Genomic DNA, 22,828 nt, shown 5'->3' with positions numbered 1-22,828 from the left:
ATAAATGGACATTTAGGCTGCTAGATCTGATTGTGAGGACTTACGTTTTCCTTATTTAGTGGCTTCCACGTGTGGCCACCTTCCTTATGGAATATTGGTCCGAGGTGCGGCGTTATTATGTGGAGGATCAGAGGGATTTTCTTTATCTTTTAAATGTTTTAACATCTGCCATACCCTTTTATGGTGATTTTGTATAACTTTAATAAATGTGTGATATGTTTGAGATATTTGAGTGTGCAATAAGATACTTACATCTCGTCTGGATATGCTTGAACAAAGTTTTTTTCAAAGTTTAGCTTTCTCTCGCTAGGCACCTCTCTCTCCATACTATTAACAAGGAAATACAATAGTGAGAATGTAGACATCAGGCTTAGCCATTATTCTATGACACCCTTCAAGGACTAGACTAACTAAAAGTAACCTTTTATTAATATAATACATAAAAACATATATAGGGTACTAAAGGCTTAAACATAAATAGTACCAATAGAAATTGATACCTTAATGTAAACCTGAGACAGCCACTATTAATGAGGTTAGTGGGAGAAACCTGTCGTGGTTTCAAAAATAGAATATTTAGACAGAATTAGGATTTAGAACCCTTTCTGGGCACTAGATGCACCTTCACAGAAATAGTGTTCTAAATTACTAGAGTGGGATCAATCACTAAGGGGCAATATGATGGAATAGCTCCCCTAGCTAAGTATGGATGAAATCATGCAACTGGTCCAATTAGGATCTGGAGCCCCTTCTGGGCACCGGATGTCCCTCCACTGAAGTGGTGTTTTAGACTTCTAGGGTGGAATCAATACCTGAGGAGCAGTATGATGGAATAGCTCCCCTAGCTTAGTATGGATGAAATCATGCAACTGGTCCAACGCTTTTCTGTAGAGGTCATGGATCATCAGGGACCTCGAAGAAGCCTCAGAAATTAGCTGCCTCTAGAAGTTGGATAGCTGAGAGCTAGGTGATGGCTATACGAGGGTTAAAATTCCACCATTCCTGCAGCTTTGCAGTTATTATCTCTTTTCCCCTATGGGGGTTGCAATTCAGGGTGAGACTTCATCAAAGGATTGGGAATCTATTACTAGATTTACTTTACGGCAGTTATTTAAAATTAAAAAAAAAGTTTAAAAAGTTTAAGGTTCATCTCCCCTGACAGATCATATCCATGAGGGGAGATGAAATTCCATAGTTAAGGCCCCCGGATTTATCCGCGGACCTTACACCGGCTTCTGCGCACTTGCTCATAGCCAAAATGGCAGACGCATGCGCAAAAGCCGTGGATAAATATCCTTTTCCGCAATAAATACCCTTTTTTTTTAGAAATTATTTCTTCTTCTAAATTGCTGCCTTCAAGTCTTACATTTTTATTTTTCTATGGACGGAGCTCTGTGAGGGCTTGTTTTTTGTGTAACGCGCTGTCGTTTTTATGGGTACCATTTGGGGTTTTTTGATCACTTTTATTCCTTATTTTAGGAGGTAAAATGAAAAAAAAAAAGTATTTTTCCTCAGCTTTTTAGGTTTTTTTTTTACACTTTTTGCCGTGTAGGATAAAATGTATGTTCAATTTGTTGTGCGAGTTATTACGGATACTATGATACCAAATAAGTGGGATTTTTTGTATTTTGACACTGTTTTGACCTTTTTGCTTTTAACACTATTTGTTTCCCCATGGGGGACTTGTACCATAGCACCAATGATTGCTATTATAAAGCATTGCAGGACTGCTGTTCTGCAATGCCTTATCGCTTGTTATAGTGTTCACAGGCACTGGCAATGCAGGATGCCTGTATATGGCGTACTTTTGCCATGGTAACCTGATGGCCCTCCGCGATTACATAGCAGAGAGTCCAATGACGTCACAGAGGGAGTGCGCTCCCTCTGTGAACCCTTTACATGCTACGATCTACATAGATCCTCCTAGGATGTACAGTTATGCCCTGTGGCATTAAGAGATTAAAAGGTGCTGCCCAGAAGCACCTTTTAAATGTCCTGCTGTTAACTCCTGTTAGTCTGCGCTGGGACTAACAGGATTTTACAATGGGACATTTGTATCTCTGTTGGACAATTCCCCATCAGCGGGGGGCGGTAGAGGACTCACCCCATCTCTCTCCCCAAGGGAATTCCCTATAGAGAATGTGTGAGGAGGGGGCATGGCTCGATGGACCTGCTCCCCTGGTCCTGCCTTTAGCCACACCCCCTCAATGATTTGCTATGGGGATTCTCTGTGAGAATCTCCATAGCAAACCATAGAGGGGTGTGGCTAGGAGCGGGACCAGGGGGAGATCCGTCTAGCCTGCCCCCTCCTACCACGCTCTTAGGGGAAGCCCTCTGGCCCTCTGTATTTTCCCATAGCAGAAAGCGACTGATGTCAGAATCACTTGGATTAGCAAAACCTTTACATTGTTATTCTATGTTAAAGTAACACATCAGATTTTCTAAGTTTGGCTTTGTCATTAAGGTGCAAACAGGCTTGGTCACTAAGGGGTTAATAATTGTAATATAGAACCTGTTGCTTCCATTGAGGTCTGATTCAGTTCTATCAGCTGAAATAAATCCATTTTTTTGCCTTAGACAATGAGGTTTAGCATAAAATCCACACCAAAATCTGTGCTATTGGCAGCTGATGTCAGCCATTCAGTTCAATTTAATTGAAGTAATTGAAGTAGGTGAAATCTGCTGCAGATCTGCTGTAAAATCTGCACCAAACCGGATGGATTTTCTGCTGTAGAAAATTCGCACTAAATCCGCCAAGTGTGAAAGCAACCTGATAGAATGTGAATCAGCCAGACCATACTAATGTAGTAGAGGGTGTGATAATTAGGCAATAGGGGATGTAAAAATAAGCAAACTGCTGCAATTCTGTATTGTAGACATATTGTATTACTGAATACTGTATATGATACAAAGTAACAAAAGACACAAAATAGATACACAAAACAACAGGTGTCAGCAGCACAAGCAGAAAGTCCAATAATGGGGAGCTGTAATAATGTAGCGCACGCTTCCTCACATCCTCCAATGCAGGCAGTAAAACAACCCCAAGAAGCAGCACAGAGGATCTTCAGACAACTCCTTGTGTCACAGACACATCTTTATTGTAGTTCCACAGGTTTAAAAAGACGGGACAAGCGACGTTTCGACCGACGTTAGCATGACCAAGGCTGCAGCATCGGTTGTAACACCACTTGTCCTGTCTGTTTAAACCCGTGGAATTACAATAAAGATGTTGGATATCAATGAGAATAATTATAAGTATAAATATTAACCCATTCATGTCTATGAGAGCGCGCTCACAACCTCCTAAAAAGAGGTAAGCTTGCTGTGCGCTGACTTTGCACCGCAGGAACGTGGAACCGTGTGAGAATTAAAAGAGGCTCCCGAACTCCACGTCACCTAAACTAGAAGCCCCAGAACTTAGATGATGCTTATAGGGGATAAAAGGTACCCTTCAAGCGTTCTGGTGCTGGATGGCATGCTAACTAATACTTAATGCACTCCATTGCACCCCATAATGCTACATTGTACATTTACAACACAGATGGATTTACTGGAAAAGGAAGGAAAAGAAAGAAGTGATGACAACTGAAGAAGACAGAAGATAGAAGAAGAGGACAGAAGATAGAAGAAGAGGACAGAAGATAGAGGATGATGAAGGACACAACAGGAGCTGTACATATAGTGGACTTACCACAACGTCAACTACAACCCTCAACGGAATGTTGGCGCTGCAGCTCCTTATATAACCTGTGAGATGTCATAATGTAATAGTGAGTGGGGGAGGGGCCAACAGCCAGTACATTCCGTGACATCACATGCTGCAGCCAAGCAGCCAATCATATTCTGTATAGATAAAATAGTCTCTAAATCCCCCTTTCCCAGCCCCCCAAACCATATATAACACTGATAGTTCCACGGCAATCACTCATATATGCCGATAATACAGAAGCCGCATAGAGCAGAACACTGGCTTGGGAAGAGGTAATAGATGATATATGGAGGGGACTGATAATGGATATATGACCAGTATACATTATATATATATATATATATATATATATATATATATATAGGAAGGGGAATGCCCTCACTGACTGATTCGCCACTAATTCTCTAACTTTCCGGTGTGGTACAAACATAAAATTTGGCACAACCATTCTTATGTCCTAAATAGGAAAAGCAAAAGGGTCACAACTTGATTATTCAAAACTAAGTGCAAAAGTTTTGGCATCCCTATTTAATCTACCTGATCTAATACCCCATTTAGACACAACGATTATCGCTCAGAAGACATCTATTGAGCGATAATCGGTGTGCATTTACAGGGCCAGGTGATCACTCAAAATTCGCTCTAACGGCAGTGTGATTGACAGTTTGTCATATCTCAGTCAGATATTGCACTTGCTGATGTGCGATTTTTACAGCTATGCGTTTTTGATTAAAAATCTCATCACTTCTGTGAAATTGCAATCTTCACGCATGTGAAAGGATCGCACGTGTTTCCAATAGACTTCAATGGAAATTTTTTTTTCTGGCTTTGCATCGCGGTGTGGAGAAAAATCGCGGCATGTCCTATTGGAATGCCTCGCCTGTTGTTTCCCATGGGGCCGGTAAATACATTCTACATGAGTTTGATGCAAAGTTTCCCGTTGAAAACAATCGCTACTTCCCTGAAGTGATGCAAGGTATTTTTGTCAGAAGAACGCCTCGCATCCACAGTGCGATAGCGGGATGAGTTTCACAGCCCAATATCGCGCTCGCCCGTGTGACATTAGTCTTAGCCCAGAGGCACATGAATAAAGGTTGTCTTAGCCTCCGGATGTAATAAGTTGTGAGGCTGCGGAGGAGAGACTGGCAACCACCGCGGTGGGTCATTCTTGCTTCGTTGCATCTGGCTCTCTGTCCTGCGGTAGGCGCTGGTGTTCTCTTCTTCAAGCTCTACTGACTCTCTGACATCATGCGCTGATCGTAGGAGCCAAATCGTTGATAACATCTGGGGGAACAAACACAAACAACATTACTATTAGAGATGAGCGAACCTACTCGGCCACGCCCCTTTTTCACCCGAGCGCCGCGATTTTCGAGTACTTCCGTACTCGGGCGAAAAGATTCAGGGGGCGCGGTGGGTGAGTGGGGGGTTGCAGTGGGGAGTGGGGGGGAGAGGGAGAGAGAGAGGGCTCCCCCCTGTTCCCCGCTGCTACCCCCTGCTCCGCCACGCCTCCCCCGAATCTTTTCACCCGAGTACGGAAAGACTCGAAAATCATGGTGCTCGATCGAGTAATTACTCGAAACGAGTATATTCGCTCATCTGTAATTACTATACATTCTATCAGACTTGTAAGTAGAAAACCCCAAAGTGGACTCAAGTCACTCCTCTAAATAAATACAGAGGGTGGCGAGGTTACAGGGCTTCTGCCTATTTAGTCCCCTCTCTATTTGCTATGGGGAATCCCTGTAAGAAGCCCTATAGCTCTGCACCCTTTTTCTAGCCCCACCCACTCTTTGCGCTATGGGGATATTTCTCAGGGATCCCCAGAGCAGGGAGAGAGAGGGCAGGGCCCGATATCGCCCTCGCCACCCTGCTAAAAACTGCTGTTTTGGGGGTGTTTGCCCTTCATCAGTCTGTAGTAGCTTTCTGGCTTAGCTAGTGAGAGGCCTGTAATGTGGGTCAGAAACGCTATCTTTTCTCCTTAGGGAGAGCACCTAGAAGGTGAATGAGTGAGGAGACTTATAAGGCCATTCATGCGCCTCTGTGTAATATGCAAATAAGGGAGATGGAACAATTATATGTGAAATCTACGTCTGGTTCTCACTAGAGTAGATTTCTGTGTAGGTGCATGGAGGAGCTGAGATGCGCTGAATATATGACAGGGCGAATGCCTCCTCATAATATATTAGGCGCGTTGTGTGTCGGCATAGATCATATTAAAGGGAACCTGTCTTGTCCCCACAGCACCATAAACTAAGTCATGGTGCTCTTAGGGAACGTGACCGGTAGCCCTGTGATGTATTTGTAACACTCGCCCACTCCTGCCAGGTTCCCCTCTGAAGTTGGCATGCACCACGACAATCTGACTCTCTTCAGAGTCCCCTGCGCACGCTCTCCCATAGACTTGTACAGGACTCTGAAAAGAGGCAGATTTTTCCTGCCTCGCACCGACTTCAGAGGGCACTATTAAAAAATAAACTTGTTTAAACAATAATTGTTTACTGTTGCCATAACTTTTTATTTCTTTGTTGTTTGGGCTATGTGAGGCTGTATTTTTGGATGGTGAGCTGTGGTTTTATTAGCAGCATTTTGGGGTACATTCATCTTTTTGATCACTTTTTATTACATTTTTTGGGAGCTAACAAAATACTGCAATTTTGATATTCTGTCCTTTTTTTTTTTACAGTGTTCACAAGCAGGGCTTCATAGACATCCATGCATATGAGCCCTGGGAGCCTTGACTGAGCTCTGGGCTACCATAATCTACCATAACCAGAGCTATGATTGAAGCAGTTGACTGCGTTTATCAGCTGTGTAAAGCAGCCGAGTAGGGAGTGATTCACATCAGAACTCATCAGAATACCCGAAGGGTAGATTAATCTGCTATCCTACTCTATCCATTTATTTAAAGGGGTTCTCCAGTTGTAAACTATTGATGATTTATCCTTAGAATAGGCCATCAATAGTAGATCAACAGGGTCATCCACTGTTTGCTGCATCAATGCGTTCCTACACACAGTTAATTTTTGCAGGAAGCAAACAGCTCTGTCCCCACTGCTGTGTCCATGCTTGGAATTACAGGTCATTCACTTCAATGGAAACCTTGCCTGTAATACCAAGCCTTGCCACTGCAGTAGGAATGAAATTGTCTGCTTTCTGCAAAAATTAGCTCAATGCAAAGCATACTAAGGCCTCATTTACACAAGCGTTTTCTCGTAGCTATGTAGCCGTAAGAAAATATTGCTGCAAAATCGCGACCATGTAAAGCATTGGATTCCAATTCATTTTCATGGGCAATTTTAGCTGTGAAAAAAAAATCGTGTCTAAAAATTTCCAGATTTTTAGCTGCGTTTTTTTTCTTGCAGAATCAACAAATCTTTTGACAAAAATCACAGGGAGCTCCCACAGATTCCAATGGAAGCTGAAAAAAAAAGGGGGGGGGGGGGTTACCTGCTCTGGCGCTCGTTGAAGAAGACAGCTGGCTCTATTTAGCAACTTAGGCTAAATAGAGCCATTGTGCCAACTTCCGCTGCAGCATCCTTTACATGCAATACGGCCGTGTAAATGGACAAAAAACGCTCATTTCAGTGTCTGAAGAAATGGTGGTGCAGTGGGACTGTGGTTGGGCTTTGATTCATGAACCTCACCGCCAGCAAGCGATGGCTATGATTGGTTTTTCGAGCGCTACATTGATTGGCCGAGCTGCGGCACTCAAGAACCAATCAGAACCATCGCTGGCTGGCGGAAGGGTTTCCGAACCTCGTTATCAGCAAACAATCTTCTGTCAACGGCTTAGGACTGCAAGCAAGCGCTCCGGAGACCAGCAGGAGGGACCCGGATGACGCCTGCTAGGTAAGTGTAATAAGACATTCCCTGAAAATAAGACCTACTGCCTCTTTTATGGCAAAAATTAATTTCAGACAGGGTCTTATTTTCAGGGAAACACGGTAGCTATTCAAATCTAGGTTGCTAGAGTCAGTAATACATCACCAATAGTGCTGCTATCCAGGGAAGGTGTAGCAGGTATGGAATATGATGCCATATACGGAGAGTAGAGATGCTCGTTCGAGTATTAGGGTACTCGAGATGCTCGTTACTCGAGGCGAGCACCACGTGATGTTCAAGTCAATTGCATTTCCTTCCCTGAAAGTTTTGCGCCATTTTCTGGCCAATAGAAACGCAGGGAAGGCATTACAACTTCCTCCTCTGACGTTCCAGCCCTATCCCACCCCCCTGCAGTGAGTGGCTGGTGAGATCAAGTGACCCCCGAGTATTTAAAGTGGGGCCGCCCACGGCTCGCCACAGTCACATACTGGGTGAGATCAGGGACAGTGCTGCTGCTGGTATAGGGAAAGTGTTAGTGTAGGATCCTGTGTACAAGAACGCCAATGGTCCTTCTTAGGGCCACATCTGACCGTCTGCATTACTGTTGTGGCTGCTGGTAGCAGTTTTGCTTTTTTTTTTTTTTTTTTAATGTATATCGGGCGTGCAGCCCCATTACAGCTATAGCGTTCTCAGGCTGCAGTCTGTACTACATAGTATAGGGACAGCGTTGCTGAAATAGGGAAGGTGGTAGTGTACGATCCTGTGTACAAGAAACCCAACGGTCCTTCTTAGGGCTACCTGTGACCGTGTGCATTGTTGTCTGATGGGAGTCGTAGTCCATCACTATTGCACAGCTAGGCCTGTTTGCAGCCTTCCGTATACATTTTTCTGGCTGCAGTTAGCGTTACATAACCGTTGTCAGCCTCCAACTGTACGCCAATAATTCCAAAATTTTTACACCGCTCTGTGTCTGCCATCAAGTTCACGCACAGCATACGGCAACAGCGACTGATAGAGGGAAAGTGATATGCACAGTATATAGCCTGTATTCTTTTACAAAAAAAAACAAAAAGCTCCTCAGTTGGGCTACCTAAGCTGTTTAAATTTACCTGGGTGTCTGGTGGGAGTTGTAGTCCATCACTATTGCACAGTTAGGCCTGTTTGCAGCCTTCCTGACTATTTTTTTCTGCCTGGAGTTTGCCTTACTATACTGCTCTCAGCGACAAAGACTACGCACATAATTCCAAGATTATTTACACCGGCTTGTGTCTGCAGTGAATTAGAGACGCACAGCATACGGCCAACACAGGTACTTATAGAGGAAAGTGACATACACAGTATATAGCCTGTCTTCTTTTTCAAAAAAACCCCAAAAAGCTCCTTCGTTGAGCTACCTCTGATCGTCTGCATTTTACTGGGTGCCTGGTGGGGGTTTTGGTGTATCACTATTGCATTGCTAGGCCTGTTTGCGGCCTTCCTTCCATTTTTTTCTGCCTGGAGTTAGCTTTACGATTCCGCTCTCTGCGTGAAAGTGTACGCATATAATTCCATAATTATTTACAGCGGTCTGTGTCTGCTCTATTCGTAATCCACCATGCTGAGGGGTAGGAGTCAAGGATGTGGACGCGGGCGAGGATGCGGAGTTCCAAGTGAGGGTGTCGGCACAGGCCGAGTTCCTGGTCCAGGTGTATCCCAGCCAGCTGCTGCGGGATTAGGAGAGAGGCAAGTTTCTGGGGTCCCCAGCTTCATATTACAATTTATGGGTCCACGTGGTAGACCTTTATTGCAAACAGAGCAGTGTGAGCAAGTCCTGTTGTGGATGGCAGAAAATGCATCCAGCAATGTATCGGGCACCCAGTCTTCCATGCAGTCCACTGCTGAAACTCTGAATCCTCTGGCTGCTGCTCTTCCTTCCTCACAGCCTATACTGCTGCTGCAAAAATGGGGCCTGCTGATACTGCTGCTACAGAAATGTTACAGTGGTCTGCGTATACTGCTGCTAGAGAAATGTTACTGGGGTCTGCCTATACTTCCACTACAGAAATGTTACTGGGGTCTGCCTATACTTCCACTACAGAAATGTTACTGGGGTCTGCCTATGCTGCAGCTATAAAAATGTTACAGGGGTCTGCCTATACAGCTGCTACAGAAATGTTCCTGGGGTGTGTTTATACCTTTGCTACAGGAATGTTACAGCGGTCTGTCTATACTATGGGTGCACTAAGTCTTCTTGGTGTTTTACCTATGTGGCACAAATAATACAGTGACTGACTAGGCCAGAATTGCTGGCCGAGGCCAAGTTGCTTGGCGGGGCAAAACTCTCCCATGGTTGGGCACTCCGATTTCTTCCTGCGTAATACCATCTTTGTGCACTTACAGCATAGGCTAGGCCAAGGAACTCAAAGACTACCCCTTCCAGTGTTAAGCTATCTATGTTGCGACACATGGATTTTCCATTGCTATGTAACTCAGGGCACCTTGGGTCACAAAGGTGCAGGCTTAGAACCGAGCCTAACCCTAGGCCCGCTAACTTGCTTCCCACACAGACTATTGCGGGTCCTGGTCATGGTGTCTTGGGCTTGTAATGCACCTCCTCCTCCTGCTTGGGGTCAGGGGATCGGCACTGGGCATCATGTATTTTCTCCCATGTTACCACAGTTATCTGAGACACTGGTTTGGGCCAAAGAAGAGGAGCGTTACTGCATTGATGAGACCTTCACAGCTGTACTAGTATCGGAGTCTGCTCTATGCCCACGATTGCTGAAGGTGTGTGCAGAGGCCTATGTACTCGGCACAGTGAAAGTCTGGCATGTTTGGGCACTATCATTTCTTCATGTTTATTACTGTCTTTGGGTTCCTTCGGCTCGCCTACGCTGTGGGTGCACAAAGACTTCCCATAGCGGTGATTTACCTGTCCGGCATAAAGTCACTGACTGACTTGGGTAGGGTGCATAGTACAGATGGCTTTCCCCTTGCAGTGTCAATAGAGCTATCCAACACCTAGGCAGAATGAATACTGTGTGGGCACATGGACTGCCCATTGCTATGTCAGTCGCAGCACCTTGGGTCTCACAAGGTATTTGCTGGGACCGAGCCTGGCCAACGGCCCGCTCATATCCTTTCAACACAGGCTACAGCGGGTCCTGGTCATGGTTTCTTGGCCTTGTAAGGCCACCTGCTTCTCCTGCTCGGGGTCAGGTGATCAGTAATGCGCATCATGTATTTTCTCTCGTGTTACCACAGTTATCTGAGAAACTTGTTTGGGCAAAAGGAGAGGAGCATAACTGCATTAATGTTACAGGGGTCTGCCTATACTTCAATTGCAGAAATGTTACAGGGGTCTGCCTATACTGCTGCTACACAAATGTTACTGGGGTCTGCCTATACTGTTACTACAGAAATGTTACTGGGGTCTCCCTAGACTTCTGCAATATAACTGTTACTGGGGTCAGCTTGTACCTTTGCTACAGGAATATTACAGGGGTCTGTGCATACTATGGGTGCACTAAGTTTTCCCATCGCGGTGTTCTACCTATCTGGCCAAAAAAAAAACACTGACTGACTAGGGCATGGAGTGTGGGCCGAAGCCAACATGTATTTTCTCTCACGTTACCACAGCTATCCGGGGCACTGCAATGGGATTTCTTTATATAACTTCTCTGGGTTCCTTGGGACCCACCCATGCTGTGGGTGCACACAGACTTCCCATAGCGGAGTTGTACCTGCCTGGCACTTTAAAAAAAAAAACCCCAGACTGACTAGGGCATGGAGTGTGGGCCGAAGCCAACATGCATTTTCTCTCATGTTACCACAGCTATCCGGGGCACTGCATTGGGACAAACAGGAGGAGCGATACAGCGCTAATGAGATATTCACAGCTACGCTAGCATTGGAGTCCGCTCTATGCCCGCGATTGCTGAGGGTTTGTGCAGAGGCCTATGTCCTGGGCGCAGTGAAAATCTGTCATGTTTGGGCACTCTGATTTCTTTATGTGCACTGTCTTTAAGTACCTTGGTCCCACCCATGCTGTGGGTGCACACAGACTTCCCATAGAGGTGTTTTACCTGTCTGTCCTAACAAGGCTGACAGACTCGGGTAGGGTGCAGAGTGCAGATGGTTTACCCCTAGCGTTGTCGATGAGGTATCCAACACCCAAACAGGATAAGTAGTGTGTGGACACATAGATTCCCCATTGCTATGTCACTCGCAGCACCTTGGACCACACAAGGTGTTTGCTGGGACCGAGCCTGGCCAAGGGCCCGCTCACATCCTTTCAGCACAGGCTACAGCGGGTCCTGGTCATGGTTTCAGGGCCATGTGAGGCCACCTCCTCCTCCTGCTTGGGGTCAGGGGGTCAGCATTGCGCATCATGTATTTTCTCTCGTGTTACCACAGTTATCTGAGAAACTCGTTTGGGCCACAGGAGAGGAGCGTTACTGCATTAATGAGACCTTCACAGGTGTACTAGAATCGAAGTCCGCTTCCTGCCTATGATTGCTGCAGCTGTTGGCTGAGGCCTATGTCCCAGGGGAACTGCAACGGCGCCGGGTTGGGCCTGTGGAACTTTTTCCTAGCTAATCCAGTCTTTGAAGCAGGGAAAGGAAATGTAATTGATTTTCTGAGACCTTCACAGGTGTACTAGCATCGAAGTCCGCTTCCTGCCTACGATTGCTGAAGCTGTTGGCCGAGGCCTATGTCCCGGGGGAACTGCAACGGCACCAGGTTGGGCCTGTGGAACTTTTTCCTGGCTAATGCAGTCTTTGGAGCAGCGAAAGAAAACGTAACGGATTTACTGAGACTTTCACAGGTGTACTAGCATCGAAGTCCGCTTTATGCCTACGATTGCTGAAGCTGTGGCCCGAGGCCTATGTCGTCGGCGCAGTGTAAGTCTGCCATGTTTGGCCACTCTGATTTCTTTATTGTTCATGTCTTGGACCCACCTATACTGTTGATGCACACAGACTTCCCATCGCGGTGTTTGACCTGTCTGGCACAAAGACACTGACTGACTTGGGTAGGGGGCAGAGTGCAGATGATTTTCCCCTTGCGGTGTGGATTGAGCTATCTGACACCTAGACAGAATGAATACTGTGTGGGCACATGGATTCCCCATAGCTATGTAACTCATGCCCACATTTGCAGCTCCTGACAGAGCTTGGCACTTTATTGGAATGAAGATCGAACGTCAATTTCTCATCGATTCTCTACAGCATTGTGGGCTATCGCCCCACCCCTTTTAAAGAGGGTCGCTACCTGGCCCTGCCAACCCTCTGCAGTGTGTGCCTCCGGTTCCTCCTCATGGCAGACGCACTTATAAATAGACATGAGGGTGGTATGGCTATGAGGCCAGCGTGTGGCATGAGGGCAGCTGAAGGCTGCGCAGGGACAATTTTGTGTGCGCTGCGGATGCAGGGTCGTGCGGGGAGGTTGGGCAGCATGTAACCCAGGAGAAGAGGCAGCGGTGTGTCCCGCAGGCAGTGCTTGTGCCAGAGATGCAGCCCAGCATGTTGCCCCTCGTCTGCCCTATCTGTATCTGTGTCGTTTCCATCACTTTCATACGTTTTGAAGATTTGCACAAATGAAAACCTTAGCGAGCATCGGCGATATACAAAAATGCTCGAGTCGCCCATTGACTTCAATGTCGTTCGTTACTCGAAGCGAACCCTCGAACATCGCGGAAAGTTCGACTCGAGCAACGAGCACCCGAGCATTTTGGTGCTCGCTCATCTCTAATGGAGAGGCTGTACACAGTTTCAGTTGATCCAACTATTTTTTACTGAGTGCCTAATAACGGAAGGGAACGAGCAATTTTTCACTTAAAAAGTTTATAAACAGTGTGTACAACCAGGGGCGGATTGGGAACCGCAAAGTGGAGATAGAAAAAAAATTATAATGTGGCTTCATGTTGTAGGTGGGCCGAAACTGGTAGTAAGTGTGGCAAACACAAGTAGGTGGGGGTCAGCAAACCACCAGCCACAGCTATGTGGATGGTTGAAGGACAGAAGCCTATGAAGTGTGCATAGCTCACTGCAGTAGATTTTCTGCGAAGAACAGAACATGTTAGGACTGGAGGTATATAGGATCATAAAATCTTTGAGTCGGAAGTCTGTAATAGAATATTGAAATATATTCTAGTGCCACTTATTTCTAACTTGTTAAGCCTCCATGACATAAATGAATATCATAGACTGGCTTTTCTTAAGTCTCTCGATTTAAATGGCAATTTAGCTTAATGAGTTCCAGCGTATTGCGCTTTGCGCAAATATGCAGGAAAATAGAGCGGGTTATATTCCTTTGCATGCGTGCAAAACACTCGCGCTAAATTGTGAATTAGCATCAATGGGTTCTATTCTCTGTGTATTGTGAACATGACTTTTACGCGCCCCAAAACACGTGCCTCTGTAAAGGAGCCTTAGGGAGACATTTTTTACGTATGTAATATGCAGTGCTAAAGCCCATTGGTTTACATTGGGCCGCTCACACCTGCGCCATGTCCTATTTTAGCGCATATTCTGCTCGTAATATGCCCCTTTTAGGCTATGGGAGCCTAAAATACACCGAAGATACGCATGTTACATGTGCATTTGCTGCGTCTTGCGTATTACATGCATGAAAAACCCACATGTGATCCGCAGTGAGAATACACGCATGCGAGGCAGCCCTTGTACACAGCCCGACTGTCGGGGGAATGAACGACAGGAGGAACGGTCATTCTTGGTGATCTGTAAAAGAGCCTTAAAACTAAAAGTTATGCAGCAAGTAACGGCGCGGAGGAACCATATTTGTTGTGGAGCTCCATCTGCTGCGTCATCTCATCAATTATTAGTAGTAGTGAGTCCTAATGAATGGAGGTTCAATGTAAAGCTGCACATTTTTCATGCATGTTTTCTTTATACTTTTGGTCTGCAATTATCGGCCGAACTACAGCAGCTCCTCTATGTAGACGGACATGAGATCCCTGAGTGATAGGAAATGTCCCCCACGGCTGCTAGAGGGAATCTGGGCTACTGATTGGACCAAGAAAGAATGGAGCTGAAGGTTTGGTGAAGCTCAGGTTTGGGGGGGTGATATTTGTGGCGGCCTGTAATCCGCATACTGAGCCCTTTTAGAAGGTGCCGGCAGACAAATGTAAACTATAGGGCCTTTACTGTGTGGACCGTAAAGCTAATAATATTAAAATATAACTTTTATTAAGAATAACTAAAATAGAAAGAAGAAAAACAAAACAAACAATTAATAAGTCGTATAAAACGATGATGAGAACATTTGCCACATGTATATAAAGACCAAATTAGGTTAGAGTCGATCAGTATGGCTCAACCCGCAGAGTCAAAGGTAAGGCACTAAGACTCGATCTGTGGAGGTTATTGGTCATCGAGCATAACTAAAATAGTTAATCCTATTAGTCATGTATTATATATAATAATTAGAATTGAATTGACACGCGTTAAGCGTTATCCAGCGTTACCCTACGCGTTTCACCCACTTAGTGGGTTCCTCAGGGGTATTACCTTTCACCAAACTGATTCCTATAATCTTAATTCTATTTTTTAGATAACTGGGCTCCATAAATGAGACAAAACAATAATTTACCCACAAAATAAATGGTTTAATAAAGACTCTGGTTCAGAAGCTTGACTAGACAGTAGCTTATAGATTGTATTCTGCCCAGAAGCCCCGAGGAACCCGATGTACTCAAAAAACAATACAAGGGCTAAAGAAAATTCAATATTGTGGTTTAGAATAACCGTTACAGTAAAACAGCGATAACTGGAGAATAAGCACAGAAGGACATCCCCAGGTGTTACTTCCCCTATGCCAGTGGTTCCCAAACTTTTTCTGCCATGGAGCCCTTTGTGAAGCAAAAGTTTCTCGTGGAGCCCCAAAGTGGGACATAGGGTGTGGTCAAGGGGAGGGGTTAGGAGCGGGGCTTATCATAATATTATTTTTACCTCCACCATTATAAAAACGACAGGACAGTTTAAAAAATAGAGGAATGCTGGAGCGCTGGATGAGCTATTGATATACATTATATTTAAAATTAACATGCTGCGGAATTACGTCCCACACCACATGTCAGTGTCCACACGGGTTTTGTGCAGATTTTTTCCACATCATATGGATGAGGTTTTCACTTTGCTGCTATAGCTGCTGAAAATTCCACAGCAAATCCACCCTGTGTGACCCCCTATTGCAGCCCCAGTAGTAATAGGTGACCCCCTATTGCAGCCCCAGTAATAATAGGTGACCCCCTATTGCAGCCCCAGTAATAATAGGTGACCCCCTATTGCAGCCCCAGTAATAATAGGTGACCCCCTATTGCAGCCCCAGTAGTAAAAGGTGACCCCCCTATTGCAGCCCCAGTAGTAAAAGGTGACCCCCTATTGCAGCCCAAGTAGTAATAGGTGACCCCCTATTGCAGCCCCAGTAGTAAAAGGTTACCCCCTATTGCAGCCCCAGTAGTAAAAGGTGACCCCCTAGTGACCCAGTAGTATTAGGTGACTGCCTATTGCGGCCCCAGTAGTATTAGGCGACTCCCTATTCCGGCCCCAATAGTATTAGGTGACTCCCTATCAGGGCTTCAGATGTGATCAAAAAAGCCATATGTACCCCAAAATGGTAGCAATAAAAACTACAGCTTGTCACACTAAAAACAAGCCCTCACCGAGCTCCGTCCATGCAAAAATTAAAGTGTTATAGGACTTTGAATGCAGCAATGTAAAAAAAAATTATTTCCAAAACAAGGGTTTTTATTATGGAAAAGTGGAAAAAAACCCAAAAAATCATAAGAATTTTGGCATCGCCATAATCATACTGACCAACAGAAAAAAATGTATTGTGTGATTTATGCTGCATGAATAAAGGGGTTCTGTCATTATAAAAAAAAACCTCAATACTCGCCTATTCCTCCCCTGTCAGCCTTCTTGCCTCATCTCCTCCTCCCCGATCTTCTCCTGGCTCCTCCAGTCTACCAGGTCACGTCACCTCCAGCCCGCCGGATCCTTCTGCTTCCTTCTGACATAGCATACATTGCCTGCCGGAAAATGCCAAATCCTGTGCCAGGCTATTGCCGCGACTGCGCATGTGCGGTGTCTCGCAACAATAGTATGGGAACCCTCGTGGCGAGACACTGCGCATGCACAGCCTCGGCAATATGCTGATTTAGTACTCGGCATTTCCCGCTGGGCAGTGAATGCTACGTCTCTAGTGACATAGCAGGAAGTAGAATGCCGCGAATGTACATAACATCACAGGAAGTAGAGGATCTGGCTGGCTGGAGATGACATGACCCGGGGGACTGGAGGAGCCAGGAGAAGATCAGGGAGGAGAAGATATGGTAAGAAGACTGACAGGGGAGGAATAGGCGAGTATTGATTTTTGTTTATGAATTCCAACTCCAATCCCGGGGACATAGATTTGTTCAAAAACTTCTTCAGCCTGTGGCAGTAAAATCCTAGAATCCCCCGCAGCTGCTGCATTGACGGCTCTCCAGTCTTCACTTCCTGATGCAGGGAGCCAGCGATCACATCCCCAACAAAAGGGCCACATGACCGATGCAGCCAATCACCGAATTCCTTTAGACGGTGAATAACTGCGCCACTTATGTTACCCAGTGTCAGGAAGTGAAGTTCAGCAGGTACTGGAGGGCCGGTGGGACAGTAACTGCGGGGGAGAGTGGAAGGGGGAGCATGAATTCTGTGATTTCACTGTCACAAGCTAAAGAGGTTTTTGAACAAACTATGTCCCAGGATAGCCCTTATGGCCCCTAGGTGCCATGGCAAACCATTTGCTGGCCACAATTGCATTGTGGAAGGTCAATATGGTGGCAGGGGTCCTATGTCTGTTAACCACTTAGATGTTACGATCAGCATTGACTGAGGTATCTAAGAGGTTAAATGACTGGGATCAGAGTTATCTCTGAATCCACCTGCTAGCACAGGTTGTAAGCTATATAATACAGCTAGCCCCCACAAGTGATGGGGGGGGGGGTACAGCTCTTGTGCCCGCACCATTACTGCATTACAACAGTACAATGGCTCATGCTAAATACATAGTGACTGGGACATACCATTATGGAGTTGGATGGGAAGGGGTTAAAAATCCTGCAGTTGTTTCTTAGGATAAGAATGTGCAGTATCCCCTCCGTGTGAACAGTGTCTGGTAAACGCAGCCTTATTGTAATACATTCCATTTCTCCTCTAGGATCCAGCGGTGTTCGACCAACCGGCTCCGGCACAATCTCAGATTCCATCAAGGAGAGATTAATATTCCAGCAGGTGCTCGGCCAGGGCAGTTATGGAACCGTCATGAAGGCCGAAGACACTTTGACCCACCAGACATTTGCCGTGAAGATGATCCGCAAGACGGCCGTGCGAGGAAAAGAGAAGTACGTCATCGCGGAGAGGAGAGTTCTACAGCTGGCATCCGGAACGCCCTTCCTTGTACATGCCGCCTTTGCCATCCAGACCGAGGTATGACTGGGACTACCTGGTATTACATGTCATACACTACAGGTGTCACTGCTCTATGCAGAACACAGGCCGGCACATATAGGACAATCCTAGGGTCACATGACAAAAGGAAGAAATTGCCCCCTGTTTTTTTTGTTTGATTGCACCTGCAGTATAATTGCTTGATAGGCAATCTGCAATGGCGGCCCTGGGATCTTATCGTAGGGGCAGTGCGGGGTCACTGAACATTGATTGGGGCATTTAAATGCCGTTGTCAGAATTGATGGCTTATGTTCTCCCCTATAAGCGTTGTTCAGTACTTCTAGGGAACAAATCTCGGTCCAAACAACAGAACTCTTATTTAAAAAGGTTTTCTGACCTTCCAAAAAAAACTTGTCACTGAGCCTTCCACTGCGCCTCCGGTCTGGTGCCACCAACCCGCTTCCCTTTGTTCTGTGCCCCAGAGAAACAAGAAGCAATGACGTCACATTCATCAGTCACATGACCGCTGAGGCCAGCGATTGGCTGTTAGTGGTCATGTGAGGGATGAATGTTACATCATTGCTTCATGTTTCAGCGGGGAATCACAGCAGAGAGGAATTGGTCAGCGGTGGCAGATCAGAGGGATAGTGGAAGGGTGGACGATGGCTATTTTATGCCATTCCCAACCCTGGGGCAGGTTTATTACAGGCTTTAATGTGTAATATAGTTATGATTTACACAGTGTGCCACGGGCCATCATGAGCACGAAAACACAGCATTTCATATTTCCATATCACTGTAGGGTAAGCCCTCAGAATCAGTTATACCAATGGGCTCTAGGTACCCAAGTCCGACACTGATGCCCAACAATCAACAGGAAAACGGGCTCATGCCCCATTAGAATTTTCTCTGCACATTGGTGCTTTTAATTAAAAAGGTTAAAAAGCGGTGCAGAGTATTATAATGGCGCAGCGCATGGAGAGGAACGGTGCTAAGAAGGAAAACATGCAGAAGGTGCCATAGTGCTCCACAGGTGAGACCCCTTCAATCATTCTAGTAACTGGCAGGGATTACAACAGGGAGATAACTAATGATTGGAGAGTAATAACATATCATCTAAATTTGCTGTCACTTGCTTAAGTAGCTCGTTTAATAACTGTACCTGTCTATACTATGTAATAAATCTATGTATAAATACATCAGGGGTCAATACAAGAATCTCTCCCATCATCTATTTATACCCAGGACTGTGACTGTAACAAGGGGGCGCCCTCTATGTCTAAAGGAAAGAAGATTTCTACACCGACATAGAAGGGGGTTCTTTACTGTAAGAGCAGTGAGACTATGGAACTCTCTGCCTGAGGACGTGGTGATGGTGAACTCACTAAAAGAGTATAAGAGGGGCCTGGACGCCTTTCTTGAGTGTAACTACGTATATTTCAGTTTATAGTCGATGTTATAGTCATTGATTATTCCAGAAGGGTCGGTGATCCAGGAATTATTCTGATTGCCAGACTTGGAATAAGAAAGGACTTTTTTCACTAAACTAAGGAAAATTGGCTTCTACCTCATTTAGGTTTTTTTTGCCTTCCTCTAGATGACATTGGGGGTAATAGGCTGAACTAGTTGGACACAAGTCTTTTTTCAGCCTAAAGTACTATGTTACCTGTAAATGTGCACGGGGCGATTGGGTGATGTGACCATATCGGTCCTATGTTACAGATGAATATCCTATTTGGCTTGAAGTACGTGAGCTGCGGGGACCTTTTCGACCTTCTAGATAAGAAGGGGAGACTTGATGTCACCAGTTCCAGGTGAAACTCTACTACATTGTACATATATGAGATGTTGAATAATAAAGAATAACATTTCTGTGACTCCTCGTCTTATTTTTGGGATATAATACTCATTAATTTTCCTTTTCAAGATTTTATGCCGCCGAACTTGTGTGTGGGATCCAGTTCCTTCATCTTAAAGGAGTCATCCACAGGTAATGACTTTCTAATGACTCTCTTCTTGAAGGGGTGTCTCAGGAATACAACCTTTAGCCAAACACCCTGTTAAGGCATTTGGTGTCTGTCTGAGAAGGACCCAACCTGCCCTGGAATTAAATGGTCGTCATCCAAAGCCAGATTTTCCCTCAAAAGTCCAAAACATCAGGCTAGACTTGTCTTCTCATGGTGATAACCAGTGGTTAGAGAAGATGGGCTTGTGGTGGGGATCAGCTGCCATTCAATAGGGATTCACTTCATGAGACAACCTCTTAATTCCACTGTAAATCACTGTTTTACCATATATTGTTATAAGATGAACACTGACTTTATATCCACATTTTTTATCTCATAGAGACCTCAAACCTGAGAACATCTTGATAACTGATACCGGCCATATCAAGATCACGGATTTCGATCTTGCCCTTGTCAACATGCACGGAGGTCGAACATCCACAAGTATAGCCGGTACAGCAGGTTATATCGCCCCGGAGGTAAGAAGAGAACTTTACTACTTTTTAAAATTGTACTAATAATTTGCATGGAGGGCTATGGGAGAGGGTGTAATGTAGTGGTAGACTACTATATGATATGGAGAGCGATATATCAGTATGGTCACGTATAAGATGCCGCTCTACTGAAAATACTTCTCTTCTTTACTGCAGATGGAAGCCGGGAAGAAGTTCAATACCGCTGTTGACTGGTATTCGTTTGGAGTCACCAAGGACATGCTGACCTGCGAGTGTACCTACAATCCAACACTCCTCCGTGGGATTTCATGCAGTGCCAGAGACATCATTGAAAAGGTGAGTATGTTATAAGGTTCTACTGGTAGTACTAGGGCTTATACACAGGGAATAGTAGCTGACAATGCAGTAATAGATGGACTGACAACAGTTCTACACATTCAACAGCCTGATGAAGGGGGCGAGATATCGCCGAAAGCTTGTTTGCTATAACATCATGTATTTTGTTAGCCATTAAAGGTATCATATCTACAAGATTACTTAATTTCTCTCACTGAGAACAATCACACTTTACACACACACATTTTATCCCAATCGCCAACCTCCTAACCTGAGAGCAGTAGACGTCATTCATCGCACATTACGTCAGATGACACAATATGGAGAGCAGTAGTCTGGTAATAATCACTTTTGCCCATACGGCGCCCAGATCCCAGGCTTCAGTTACTAAATTCTAGATCCATGTCTCATTTTCAGCTCCTCCAGAAGGATCCTGCCCGGCGTCTAGGACTACACGGGGACATCAGAGGACATCGCTTCTTCCGGAGTATTGACTGGGACTCCGTGGAAACACTGAAGATGGCGCCACCATACATCCCTGAAGTAAGTGACCTAACAGAAATGTCACCATATCCTGAATAAACTCCACTCCCTCAATCTTCTACTTCTGCTATACATCATGAGTAATGTCAGGAGTAGAAGGCTGTATTGGTGGACATTAGTTTTTCATTTTAGATCTATCTGTGATCCACTGAGCGAGTACGATATCGGGCTGTGAAACTCTGTCAGATATCTTGCACTCGCCAATATACAATGTCCCTGCAGATACAAGGCGTTTGTGTTAAGACCGCATCACATCGTGTCAGGGAAGTAGTGATCCTCCACCGCAGCTTTTAGCCGTGGCAAAGGATCGCGGAGCGTTTCCTATTGTTTTCAATGGATAAAGCTTGCATGCATCTCCCACACCATGTGATGCCGTGACGGACCCATTGAAAACAATGAGCAATGAGAGGCTTTCCAAGGGAATGCCCAAAGATGGAATATGTCGCGATTTTTTCCCATGCCACTATGCATTGCAGGGGAAGGCAGGGGGGGGGGGGGGGGTGAATCGCTCTTGTGCATGACAATTTTTTTTTTTTTATCATGCTTGTATTCTCGGTGCAGAATAAAACAGAAGCTTGGGTTTATTTTGTGTAACATGACTGTGCTCTGGAGGTGGGAAGGTTATCATGTTATAAGATGGACGGTGTCTTCGCTACATTATGTTAGAACATTCTTCCACTTCTTTCTTTTGTAGCCACCTAACTCTCATCCTGCCTTCCAAGCAGCCAAGCTGGATGAGATTGAGGCAAAGGAGGCTAGTGTATCTCCACCATCAGATACTCGGACCAAGTTCCCAGGGTTTTCGTTTGTCAACTGGAAAACCTGCTGAACAACATCATCAGCACGAGCCGCGTACCTCAGTCTCTACAAAACCATCTGGAGAAGATCAGAAGACCCAATGGTCAGCAGTCATCCTCGACCCCTGTATGGAGAAGACCAGGAGACCCGATGGCCAGCAGTCACCCTGGATCCCTGCATAGAGGAGCCAGCAGATCCATCTATCAGCTGGAGGTAAGTAAGCGCTATAACATCTGCGCTACATGTCATAGGCATGTGTAACACTTCCATCTTACCGGTAAATGAGTTTCCCCATGCTCAGGATAGCAGTAGCTTCTAGTGCTGTCTTGGGCAGATGGGAAATACCCAGGTGTGTGATGGCCGGCTATGAAGGGGTGAAGAGGAGGCCGGATATTTTTCACCTTAACATCTAATCACATGCCTATGATTATTGTACATTTACCAGTAATTACATTTCCTCATCCTTATGACAGCGCTGTCATGGGTGATAAGGAAAAAGGCGTGAGATGGCCGGCTATTAAGGGGTAAGGAGGAGGCCGGATTTTTTTTTTCACTACAGATACCAGCTCCATAATGTCATCAGAGCAAGCTGAGCCATGTATCTGAGCCTCCTGAGGACCAACCACTGAGGACCAGAAGATCTGATGGCCAGCATTTAACATGGACCCCTGTATGGAAGAAGACCCCATTACTCTGAAGACACCAGACTGGCCTTGAAGA

General features: G+C 45.4%; 1 protein-coding gene across 1 annotated transcript; it reads left to right on the top strand.

Annotated features, from left to right (window-relative positions):
- The first annotated feature begins 4,570 nt into the window (after positions 1-4,570).
- On the top strand, positions 4,571-22,139 carry LOC136609920 (protein kinase C delta type-like). Its single transcript, XM_066589205.1, has 8 exons — positions 4,571-4,688; positions 17,741-18,009; positions 19,693-19,784; positions 19,898-19,960; positions 20,317-20,455; positions 20,627-20,767; positions 21,185-21,310; positions 22,005-22,139. Exons 1-8 carry the CDS (start codon positions 4,571-4,573, stop codon positions 22,137-22,139), a joined length of 1,083 nt encoding a protein of 360 aa, XP_066445302.1.
- The last annotated feature ends 689 nt before the right edge of the window (positions 22,140-22,828 follow it).

This window comes from Eleutherodactylus coqui, chromosome 2 (genome assembly GCF_035609145.1).
Source record: "Eleutherodactylus coqui strain aEleCoq1 chromosome 2, aEleCoq1.hap1, whole genome shotgun sequence".
Taxonomy (NCBI): domain Eukaryota; kingdom Metazoa; phylum Chordata; class Amphibia; order Anura; family Eleutherodactylidae; genus Eleutherodactylus; species Eleutherodactylus coqui.
The sequence above is the reverse complement of the archived record's forward strand: the minus strand, read 5'-3'. Positions and strand labels throughout refer to the sequence as shown.